Genomic DNA, 12,654 nt, shown 5'->3' with positions numbered 1-12,654 from the left:
GGAGTGAAGGGAAGGGGGAGGGAGGAGGATGATATAGCCAAGCGGCGGGGATGATCGTGAATGGTTTGCCTTGTCTGGAGGCGGAGACTCATTTTTTATTACTATTTCTGTTGAGTTTGTTCTTGAAAAACACCATCTTTAGAAAGGTTATTTTAGCATAGAGCCAAACCAATTAATGCGAAGCTATTTTTACTATCCTGATTTAAATATTATATTTAATATAAACATTATTAATTACTGCTATCAAATTGTTTTTCAATAATATTCACTGAAATGATGAGTTTCAACAACATTATGTATTTTTTTTTAAAAAAATATTATAATTAAAAATTTAAATAAACAAAAAAATAAGAACATCCGGCCTGGGCTCATGCGAGCCCTTACCCGGGGTCGTCGAGGTGGGCTCTTTCCGGGCCCACCCCATTGATACGGCTACCCTACCCTAGCCTTCCGCTCGGCTCCCGCTCCTCCTCTAACAGCTTCCTCTGCTGCGCCGCCCACTCCTTTCTTCTTCTTCTTCTTCTGCTTCTTCCCCTTCCTCTGTTCTATTGGGATTTCAATCTCCAACCATTTCTTCTGGTATGATGCAAACTAGCCAAATCATACATCATGGGCTTCCGATCCATGCGCCGTCTCTCTCATTTCGCTGCTTTTGGTGGAAACTCCTCGTTTTCGTAGTGAGTTTTTGCTGAGCGGACGGTGAGAAGACGTTGGTCGAAGCACTTGACTTCTCTGATGATAAAACTGCGAGATCGGTAATTACTTGCTGACCAGATAGTAAACAAGCTCGTCAATCTGTCAGAGATGGAACAGCTTTTCTTCTTCTTCTTTTTGTTTTTCTTCTTGCTGTTTTTGGAAATCTTTAGATCTGAATATTTGCTGCTGTGGTTTTTAGTTCGTTGATCTTTGCAACTTAGGGAAGAACGGGGAGAATTGTAATGGGCAATCGTCCAGTGGACGCTCCCCATTGCTTATCAACTCCAAGACCTCGCCGAACCCGGTCACTCCCAATTTCGCAATCTTTTTCTCTAAAGTTTGGATTTTTCTTTCGGTAAATTTTGGTACTCTCGCTGGTTTCTTAGTTCTTCTACTCCACTCCACTCCACTTTTCCCTAGATAAATTCGGAGCTTCATGCATACCCTAGTCCTTACATCTAGGGAATTTTTTACGGTCGATTAGAACTCTGGCTTGTCGATTGCAGAAGTTGCTGAAGTGCTTCCGTTTATGGAATCGGATCCGTGGAAGATCTCATTGAATGTGGTCGATAAAGCTGACGAGACCTGCAATTCTCATTCGGTAACTTCGTGGCTCTCAGATTGATTTTATCGATTGTTCATGGCTTGTCCTTGTAGTTAAAATTGTGCCTTCCTTTCTGGATTTTTCATTTTAAGCAAATATCTAATACTTTTCGGCATTAGAATCTGTTAGTTACTTAAGTGTAATATGTGAAACATTGTATTCCCAATTCAAAGAACAACACCAGAACAATAAAGACAAGTGCCAACTTTTTTGGGTTTGGCTGTATCTATCGACTTCCTGAAAAGAAAAAAAAAGGAAAGCTGGTGACTAATTTAGATAACCCTAGGCCTTTATCTTTCAGTTACAAACTTAATGGTATTATCTTTTTATGCTGATTATTAGGGCATATGCAGTGGAAGTTTTATATCATGTAATTTATGTTATAAATCTCTCAATATAAACTACTCCCCCATTACATAGGTGGGGTTTATAGTTTTTTTTATAAATCTGTACCAGTTTATAAAAAAAATAATGGAGAGAGGATAAAGAGAGAATTAAAAAAATGAAATTTTTAAAAGAGAGAGGTTTTATGATAATAGAGAATGATTTAAAAAAAAAAAAAAAGATTTTTAATTTTTGATGTGATAATAATGTGACAGAACATAAAATTTTTTAAGAAGTTTATGACTACGGATATCCTTAGGTTTGATGCTTTTTGTCATGCACAATTCTCGCCCAAAAATGTTAATGGTGAGGACAGTTATCACTATAAATTATCAGGAAATACATGAGATACATAGCAATATAACTGTGCTGAAAAATCATATAAAGACAGAATGAAAAACCCACCAAATTGTAGATGTGGTCGAGATCAGTGCTGCAGTACCGAAGATGCCACCGTTGTAGAACTGGAAGGGGAACTCGCTGGCCTCTATCGCCGCCACCGACACTGGCTGGTGGGCCACAGCCTTGCGAAGCGATACTTTGTCGTTGGCTGGCACATCCTCATACCCACTGATGTGGCGGCGGAGGGTTATGGGCCGCCTGTTGCTACACATTGTACATGAGGCCGTTGTTGCAGCCATAGTCCTTGCCGTGAACGGCGCAGTCCATCAGGTCCTGCTCGGAGAGGGAGATCAACTCGCTGGAGGGCACCTCCATGGCTGACACTGCAGAGAACGCCCAGCCACAACCTGTTTTCCTCGTGCAAACGCAGATTCAGTTCGAGCAATGATAGTTAACTAAATTGTGCCTCCAAATGACGCATACCACACTGCCCCTGATCTTTGACTGGAGTGACTGCACCTACTGTCCTCCAGTCGACGCTCATCGGTGTTGCCGACACGTTCTTGTGCCTGAATCTTCCCTTCCTGATCGTCCTTGCTGCGATCATAGTTTTTAAAGCCGGTGTGGGAAGCTTTGAACTCCTGTTTGGTCATGTCAGCGAACTGGTTGACGCCCAGTGTGTACTTGTGCTTCCCGGCGGTGTTGAATGAGTTGATGAGCTTGACGTTGGACTTGAAGATGTGGAAGTGGCATGGTTTCTCCATGTCATTGTGGTAGACACTCCCGTGGTGCGCCATCAACCACTCGTGCCTCTCCACCATCGGCATGGCCACCGGATCACTTGGCTTGCACCCCCAAGCAGTTCTTGATATCACAGTGAACAAGACCGCCAAGATGAGGCATTGCTTCAGGGTGAAGGCGGGAGTTAGAATTCTACTACCCATCAGATATATAGGATCTCCGGTGGGTATATCTATTAAATGATTGAATATTTTTTATAGTTATAATTTTTCTTCTTTTTATCCTACTATTATTATTTAATAAAAATATATTAAAATTAATAACCTATTAAAAAATATATATATAATTAAAAAATAGATTAAACATCTATATAGTCTCCTCCTAATATCAATAAAAATAAAAATTTTCTTTAATATATGTATATATATTATTTAATCAGATATTTGAGTCGAATATCTGGTATTAATAGTCTTTCTACATCCTTTATTCGGATTAGATGTCAGATTTTCTATCAGATTCGGATAAAATTATCATCCTTAAATTCTGCCTGTTGTGCATCGCTTTTAGCAAGTGATTAATCAGTTAATTGATCAACTCATTCAAGCTCAGTGAGAGAGATTAAGCGATGGGCTTTGACTATTTATAGCCCTGCTCTGTAATCTGTCCTTGCTGTTGCGAGATTAATTTAAACCCAGATAGAGTTAAAGTTGATCGAGTGATCGATCCCATAAGCTCAAGTCGTTTATATTTTTCGCTTTAGTTATGCCGACAATTCAGTAAACAAATACACTCGTATCAGCCTTTAACTCGTGCACTTCACTAGATGAAGAACTTGAATGCCTCGGAGCCTAGATGAAGTTGGCGGCTTATTTAACTCGACTTTATCGAAATTCGAACACTTATCATATGATAACAATTTTGCTCTCCACTAACCAACTCAACCTTGGGGACAATAATTTCGAATCTATGACTCCGCTCCTATATAGTACATTGAGATTTCTGTGCAATTTTAGTAATCATCTTAATTATTGTTAAATTGAAGAGGAAACAAGGTTTAGATACTTGTGTCAATAGCATGTGATCGAGTATCCCATGCAAATTTTATTAAAAACTACTATATCATAGTTTTAATCCTATGATTTAATTGTCATCATCATCAACATTAGTAGTTTCTAAATTATCATCTAATTTCTTATAACTAACATTTACATTTATAATTAACTCAATGTTCCTTGAATTTGTGAATAAACAAGATGTTTCTAGTTTCTCATCTGAAATGCATTATGATTTTGGATTATAATGAAACTCAATATTTCTACCACCGATCGAGATTTCATTCAATAAACTAACCATTCACTAGTTTCTCTTTTCTTTTCTTCGTTGAGTATTTAGTATAGAAAACTTGACTAGCTTTGTATTGTGAAAATGAAATGTTGAAAGTTGTTAAATCTTTTTTTCATTAAATTTAACTATATTATAATTTGAATATACTCTCCGACATGTTTTTAGAGTATATAGATCATACTAACATTTGAATAATACTAACTCTTTTATGAGTAAAACACGCTATGATTTCGTCAACTCTATCCTATTAATCAAATTAGTAGTATTGTTGCTAGACTTTTTTTTTGCAAATATATGAATTATTAGTGCATTGTGGAATTTGAAGAAGTATTATGTATTTTTCAGAATGATAAACAGCAACTGATAATTAAACTCTGGAATTCAAGTAATTAAGCCGCAGTCGTGGAATTTGAAGTAGTATTATGTATTTTTCAGAATGATAAACAGCAACTGCTAATTAAACTCTGTAATTCAAGTAATTAAGCCACAGTTACAAAACTGATGGTTAATTGCAAAAATTCACTACACCGTAGAATTAATATGTTTTCCCCTACTATAATTAAATTGCAGCTGTTAATTAAACTGGAAAACTACAATACTGAATGGTGGATAACCCTGCACAATTGCTACCCTATAAAGTTAAGCAAACCTTGAGGCAACTATGTTCTATTGAGTTCCATATATATTCTTCTTTTATGTTTTCTATTCTAATTCAAGAAAGAAATGTAAGCAGGGAGCAACCTCAACTTTGAGCAATTCAAATTAGAGAACAAACAACAAACTTTAATTCTCTTTCGCTTTGGAAGCACACCCTTAGCCTGAGTTAGAATCTCAGTCTAATGTAAATAGGACTGCATGCAGTCGTCCAGTTGCTCCAATATAAGACTTGCAATTAAAGAGGATAAACATATTTTAATTCAATAAGTACTCCAGTAACTCCGACACATTGTTTCAGCCATGATTTGACTGTTTTAGCTAAACAAGCAACAACGACAACAATATAATCAATAAGATAGTCGTTAAAAGAGAGGAGATATGGGAATTGCTTCCATGATCGGTGAAGATAACATCTGCATACCAATCATCAAGCAAAATGAAAACATGCATGGGTCTTGTTTCTGTATAAATCATAAAGATAGAAAGAACGGAAAGTGCTACTACGTTAAGTATATATCATAAAACATAAGTTCGACGCGACGGTGAGGATGTCGTTCAGCCACATAAGCTAGGAATTGACAAGCAAACAAGCATTGACAATGTCCTTCACTTTGCCCTAGATAAATTCGGAGCTTCACGCATTGACAATGTACTCGCTGATTTCTTATTTCTTCTACTCCACTCCACTCCACTCCACTTTGCGCTAGATAAATTCGGAGCTTCATGCTTACCCTAGTCCTTACATCTAGGGATTTTCTTACCGTCGATTGGAACTCTGGCTTGTCAATTGCAGGAGCTGCTGAAGTGCTTTGGAATTGGATCTGAGGAAGATCTCTTTGAATGTCGTCGATAAAGCTGACGAGACCTGCCTACTTTTATTTGCTAATCCAACTATGGAGGTGACCTGCTCGATTTTAGGAAGGTTTTCCACCTACCAATATTAAATCGGAAATGCAAATGGTCGTCGTTCCGCAATCAACGTTTTAGGATTTTCTCCATGTAAGAGTTATTAAGATGAAAGTTCTTCTTCTTCTTCTTCTTCTTCTTCTTCTTCTTCTTCTTCTTCCTTTATAAGCAACCCTTCATCTTCCTCTTTTATGGGCGACTTTATTGTCGCTTATCTTTAGTATCATGATAGATCTTTTTTCTTGCTATATGATTATGTTGTCTTATGCTTGTAGATTATGTTACTATTAGTATTAACCCTAAGAGCCAATTATAAGATGATTAGATTTATTGAGTTAATGGATATGGATTAACTTATTGTGTTAATGGTTAATCCACTATATTAAAATTCAACCCATTAAAAATGATTAATGGAGATTAATTATGCATTAAAAAAATTAATGATGATTCATTAGGATTAATGTCTATTAAAAAATTTAATGGAGCATTAATCAAAAGAAGACCAAAAGACAAAAGACTTTTTGTATTCCTTGGATGAGTACAAAAGGAATTGGCTATGTATTTTCTTGAAGAGTTTTTTTTTTGCTTGTCTTCTTCCTCCTATTCTTTTGTATTTTCTTGAAGGTGGTTCTTCTTCGAAGCTGTGTTGGTGCGACGAACGGGAAATGTATTCGTGTGGATTCCGTAGATGTGTGAACACTTGATCATGATGAGATTTGTATCCAAAGACAAGTTGCTGCCGGGATTACTTTGGCCACACAACAAATGTAATCATTCTATCTGATAGAATAGAAATATGTAGAAAAATATAGTATATGATATTCACAAGGATCTTTGGAGGAATCCTTTTTCCACTGTGTTATGTGTTATTTTATGCATAAAATTCCTATTATAGTATCAAAGCCACTTGCGTATATGTATATTTCGTTGTAGATCTATTTTATATGTGATATACATGTGTTTATTATGATTGCATGATTATATGAGCGTTTTTATTGGGAATGAATCCTGAAAAAATGTGAATAGCAACTTAGCTTGTTGCTGGACGTTTGCTCCAATTATAGACAGCAAACGGTTGTTGATCCGTGGACAATTTATTGCTGGACGTTTGCTCCAATTGTGGATAGCAAACGGTTGTTGATCCATGTACAACAATTCATCACAGCAACTTGATGGTTGCTCTAAACATTGAAAGCAACTCACGTTCAGAACAACAAAGATTATGACTTTGAACAATGGCTACAAGGGTCACGGGTTCATCTTTATGGACTAAGAGCGACAACTCATTCAATGAATTGATAAAATAATTTTGACAGCTGGACTGCTGTAGGATTGCGACTCATAAATCGTGTTCAGTATCATAATAAAATTTATTTCGTAGATCTATTACAAATGTTGTAAGCCATGGTGCATAGTTATGACCCCTTACCCTAATGTAATTGGATGATTGTGTGCATATGAATATTGTAATTCATAATACGACATGTGAGTCATACCTTTCACTTTTTTATATTTCCAGTTGTAAAATTAGACTACCCGCGAATGTTACTCGAGGTTTGTTATTTTGTAATGTACAATTAAGAATAGTGATAGTCTATTGGACAATGATTGAGAAGGGAGGAGGCCAACGACACACTACAACTAAGAGAGCGCTTGGAGAAGATGTAATTCCCTAGGTTGACTATTTGATCTTTTCATTGGCTTGAGAAAATCATAAAATACAAGCTATACTTGTATGTCATACTTGTATGTGATGCATGTTTAGTAGTTTTATCAGAATTAGGTCATTTTCATATGTCTACTAAAGTTCGTTACTCACTACTAGCTCAATCAATTGTAGTCAGGTTTGTCAAAGCAAAGTGACTTGATTTATCTTGGTAGAGTGTGACAGGACAATTATGATGTATGACTATTAGACTTTGGGTGTGACTTAACTAAGTTACCTCAATTAGATAGAGAACTTAGAGGCATATCTCATACGATGGGAAACGAACAAATAGTCTTGTTCACCTAACTATACAAGAGTTGCATATGATGTAATTGGTAAACGTTGCTTATCTAAATTATACAAGTCTTGGACGATTAGCTAAAGAAAACTCAGGATAAGGTATAATATGGATCTTGTCCCACTTGAATGTTATTGCTTTTGGGTAAGGAACCAGTAGTGTGAGTAAACTACGATTGCTCATCTCTATGACTTACTCCTACCAAGCTTTATAATTCAATGGGAGAATTATTTAATTAAAGGTCTCATTAAATGATTGAAATATGGTGCTTATTTTTGTATTTCTTATTGTATATCATCATGTCGTCTAATATGTCGAATACTCTCTCTTTGCGATCTGTCCTTGATAAGGACAAGCTTAATGGAGCTAATTTCCTGGACTGGTATAGAAACTTAAGAATTGTCCTTAAGCAAGAACGAAAATTGTATGTCCTATACCAAGCTATTCCTGAACCACCCACCGCCACTGCTACTCGTGCTGATAATGATGCTTATAAGAAGCATCAAGATGATGCATTAGATATGTCATGTCTTTTGCTTGCCACCATGAACTCTGAGCTTCAGAAGCAACATGAGAACATGGATGCTTATGGACTTCAGAAGTAACATGAGAACATGGATGCTTATGGTATGGTTGAACATCTTAATCAACTATATCAAAGGTAGGCAAGACACGAGAGATTTGAGATATCTAAAACTTTGTTTTTTATGCAAAATGCAAGAAGGAAATCTTGTATGAACTCATATACTTAAAAATGATTGGACATGTTGAGAACCTTGAAAGATTGAGATTTTCATTGGGCTAAGAATTGACCACTGACCTTGTTCTGCAATCGTTACCAGAAGGTTATAGTCAAATTGTTATGAACTATAACATTAATGAAATTGACAAGTTGTTTTCTAAGATATTAAACATGTTGAGAACTGTTGAACTCAATCTTAAGAAGAAAAAGTCTAGTAACATATCTCTAGCATTGCCGCTTGGGTCACATAAATAAAAATTTCATATCACAACTCCATAAAGATGAACTTTTGAACTCATTTAATTTTGAATCATATAAGGTATGCAAATCTTATCTAATAGGCAAGATGGCAAAACTCCTTTTAGTGGATACAACGAAAGAGCTAATGATTTGTTATGACTCATACATACTGATGTTTGCGGTCCTTTCAATATAGCATCTAGAGGAGGATATCAATACTTCATTACTTTTATTGATGATTTCAGTAGATATGACTATGTGTATCTTATGAAACAAAAGTCTGAATCCTTTGAAAAGTTCTAAAAATTCAAGAATGAAGTACACAACCAACTTGGAAAACGTATTAAAATGCTTTGATCATATCAAGACGGGGAATATCTTAGCCAACAGTTTCGTGATCATCTCATTGAGTGGGATTATATATATCAATTCACTCCATCTAGAACACCACAGTGGAATGGTGTATCAGAAAGGAGAAATTATACTTTATTAGATGTGGTACGATCAATAATGAGTCAAATAGATCTTCCTACTTCTTTCTGGGAATATGTTCTAAAGACTATTGCTTTCACATTTAACCATGTTTTGTTTAAGATAGTTATAAAAACACCAAATACGATATAAATTGGGAAGAGTTCCAAGATGTCTTTTATGAAGATTTGGGGTTGTGAGGCTTATGTTCGACGTCAAGTCTCAAAGAAACTAGGACCCAAATCTGATAAGTGCTATTTTGTATGATATCTGAAGAAAATGAAGGGATATTACTTTTATAATCTCACACAAGACAAAGTATTTGTCGCCAAAAATGATATTTTTCTAGAAAGAGAATTTATTTTTAGAAGAGCTAGTGGGAGTAAAGTCGATCTTAAAGAAATTCAAGATGCACAAACTAGCACTAAGGGTTTGATGGAAATTAAACAAGCACCACAAAGTGTTGTGAATCATGAATTTGTTACACCGTAAGAAGTTGTAGAGCAACAACCTTTTCAAGTAGAACAAGCTCTACACAGATCCTATTCTCTTGTCTAACTACGGTGATGTAATGCTTGTTGATTTCAATGAGACTACATCCTATTAAGAAGTTGTAATGAGCCTAGATTCTGAGAAATGACTAGACATCATGAGGTCCGAAATGGAATCCATATACACTAACCAAGTATAGACTTTGGTTGATCCAACTGAAGGGATAACACTCATTGGGTGTAAGTGGGTCTTTAAGAAAAAGACTGACATGGATGGTCATATGCATACCTATAAAGGGTGATTGAGAGCTAAAAGATTCAAGTAGATTCATGGTATATATTATAATAAAACCTTTTCACCAGTTGCGATGTTTAAGTTTATTCGGATCATGCTTGTTATTACAGCTTATCATGATTATGAGATCTAATAGATGGATATCAAAACTATATTTCTGAATAGAAATCTACTCGAGGATGTGTACATGATATAACCTGAGGGTTTTGTAGATCCAAAGGATGCTGAAAAGGTATGTAAGTTATAAAAGTCTATTTATGGATTAAAACAATTTTCTAGAAGTTGAAAGCTTCAATTCAATGATGCAATCAATACGTTTGGTTTCATAAATAACGAAGATGAACCTTGTGTCTACAAAAGGGTTAGTGGAAGCACAATTATTTTGTAGGTGATCGGTGACCGACTTGAAGGGGGTTGGATAGCTAGGTCACCCCCAAATCAATTGCTTCTCCTACAAAGTTAGTGCGCAAGAGGAATACAACTAACTAATAAAAACAATAAAGAAAGAATACCAAATCGCTAACAAACTCGATGTAACGTGCTTCGGAGATTGCTTGCTCCTACTCCACGACGTGTCCTTGATGTGGACGAACCCTTGATCCTTCGGTGGATCAATCCCCGACCATCTCCGGCTAGAGCTTTCTCCTTCTCGGTGGAGCAAACCTCTCACAAAGGATCTCTTCCTCTTTACAATGATGAAGTTTAGGTTTGGGAGGAAGAGAGTAGACTTGGAAGCTTTGGGCAAAGACTAGGAGTTATTCAATAAGTATATGTTCCCTCCTTCAAGCCCCAAAGCTTCCTATAAATAAGAGGAGAGAGTTGATCATCATATCAACTCATCTCGGCACCAGTCAACTGGCAAAACCATCAGTCGACTGTTGCTACCGTTGGAAGTAGCCAACGGCTACTTCTCAGAACCAACGGTATGCCAACGGTCATTTATCAGTCGACCGGTCGCTGCTGGCTGAGCGAACAGAATGCTTCTGTTCGCTGCCAGTCGACTGCACCTGGTTATACACTCACACTCATCCTCTCCGGAGTCGCCCTTGAAGTCCCCTTCCTCGACCTTCGTCCCTCAGATGCACTCGAGCCCGCGGCTCCTCTCGTGTCATCCTTCTCGCTGTCTTGAAGTCTGCTTCCCTCGGCTCCACTCTGTTGCTCCTCGTCTGACGGTCCCTCGGATGTCTTCCACACCATCTTTCACCGACTCAAAGATCCAAGTCCTAGGATGAGCTTCCCAAGCTTAGCTGCATGCACCAAGCTTCTCATGTGTATTTCACCAAGTCGTGCAAGACTCAAACGCACATATTAAACACATATGAAAGCTTAACTTAAACTCTTTGACACACACATCAAAACCATGATCGTATCGATCAAACCTAGGTTGATTGCATCAACACATTTTTCTCATTTTGTATGCAGATGACATACTTCTCATTGAAAATGATATCCCTATACTGTAATTTGTCAAGACTTAGCTTAGAAATTGTTTCTTAATAAAAAACTTAGGTGAAGTCGCCTACATTTTAGGCATCAAGATATAGAGAGATAGATCTAACAGATTTCTTGGTCTAAGTCAGAGTACTGATATTGACAAAGTGCTAAATCATTTTGTCATACAGAATTTCAAAAAGAGATTTTTACTGATGTCACATGGTATGGGTCTTTCGAAAGCTCAATCCTCCTCTTCTAGGGGGAAAAGAGACCATATGGATCAAATTCCTTATGCATCTGCTATAAGGTCTATCATGTATGTCATGCTTTGTACTCGCCCTGATATCTCATATACATTAAGCATGACGAGTATATACCAGTCAGATCCAGTTAAAGGTCACTGTACAACAGTCAAGAATATTCTTAAGTACTTGAGAAAAACGAAAGATTATTTATTGATATTTGGAGGTGATGAGGATCTCGCTGTAAAGGGTTATAGCGATGCAAGCTTCCAAACTAATAAGGATGATTTCAAATCACAGTTAGGGTATGTATTTTACTTAAATGGTGGTGTTGGGCATTAGATACTACAGCGGTTTCATCTCATTCGAGAGATCATCGATAGTGGAGATGTGAGACTATGTAGAGTATCGACCAATGCTAACATTTCGGATCCTTTGACCAAGGCTTTTGCACAAAGGAAGCATGATAGTTACACTAGGTTACTAGAAATTAGATATTTTAGTTATTAAAACTAGTGACATAAGGAGATTGTTTGTATTAGCCCTAAGAGTCAATCAAGAGTTGATTGACTTAGGACATATTGTATCATATTTATTAATAGAAGGCAATAGTTATTATATTTACTTCAGATTGGTGTCAGATGAATAATTATAATAATATTTTAGGGTAGCAAGTTCTAGTCTACAACACATCAATTACTTGAATTGATAGTGAGAAGTTGTAGATATATATAGAACAATATTCTAAACTATTTCTAGTCAAGCACTAATATACAAGGATAATATTAATACGTTGAAACTAGCATGTAGGTCAATTTATGACTTAATCTCACAAGTCATGGATATAAGATATCAAGTTGACACATGTGTATATATTAGAAAATATGTACTAAATTGACCCGCTATGAGAATGTTTCATGGATCGTTATATGAGTGTCATAAATATTTTCATAGTGAGTATTGATATTAATAGTCCTTAGACTTGAAGTCACTACGGTTCCCTACATAAAAATATACTTTGATATCGGCAAATGTCACTTGTAACAAGGTGGACTATAA

At 36.4% G+C, this 12,654-nt stretch overlaps 1 protein-coding gene across 1 annotated transcript; it reads right to left on the bottom strand.

Annotated features, from left to right (window-relative positions):
- Window positions 1-2,061: 2,061 nt before the first annotated feature.
- Window positions 2,062-2,970, bottom strand: LOC121995141 (senescence-specific cysteine protease SAG39-like). Its single transcript, XM_042548961.1, has 3 exons — window positions 2,510-2,970; window positions 2,335-2,433; window positions 2,062-2,290 (listed from the first exon to the last, which is right to left on the bottom strand). The coding sequence occupies exons 1-3, from the start codon at window positions 2,968-2,970 to the stop codon at window positions 2,062-2,064; spliced, it is 789 nt and encodes a 262-aa protein (XP_042404895.1).
- Between the last annotated feature and the right edge of the window lie 9,684 nt (window positions 2,971-12,654).

The sequence above is a fragment of the Zingiber officinale genome, chromosome 6A (genome assembly GCF_018446385.1).
Source record: "Zingiber officinale cultivar Zhangliang chromosome 6A, Zo_v1.1, whole genome shotgun sequence".
In the NCBI taxonomy this organism is placed as follows: domain Eukaryota; kingdom Viridiplantae; phylum Streptophyta; class Magnoliopsida; order Zingiberales; family Zingiberaceae; genus Zingiber; species Zingiber officinale.
Note: the sequence above shows the minus strand (reverse complement) of the source record. Positions and strands in the feature narration are given on the sequence as shown.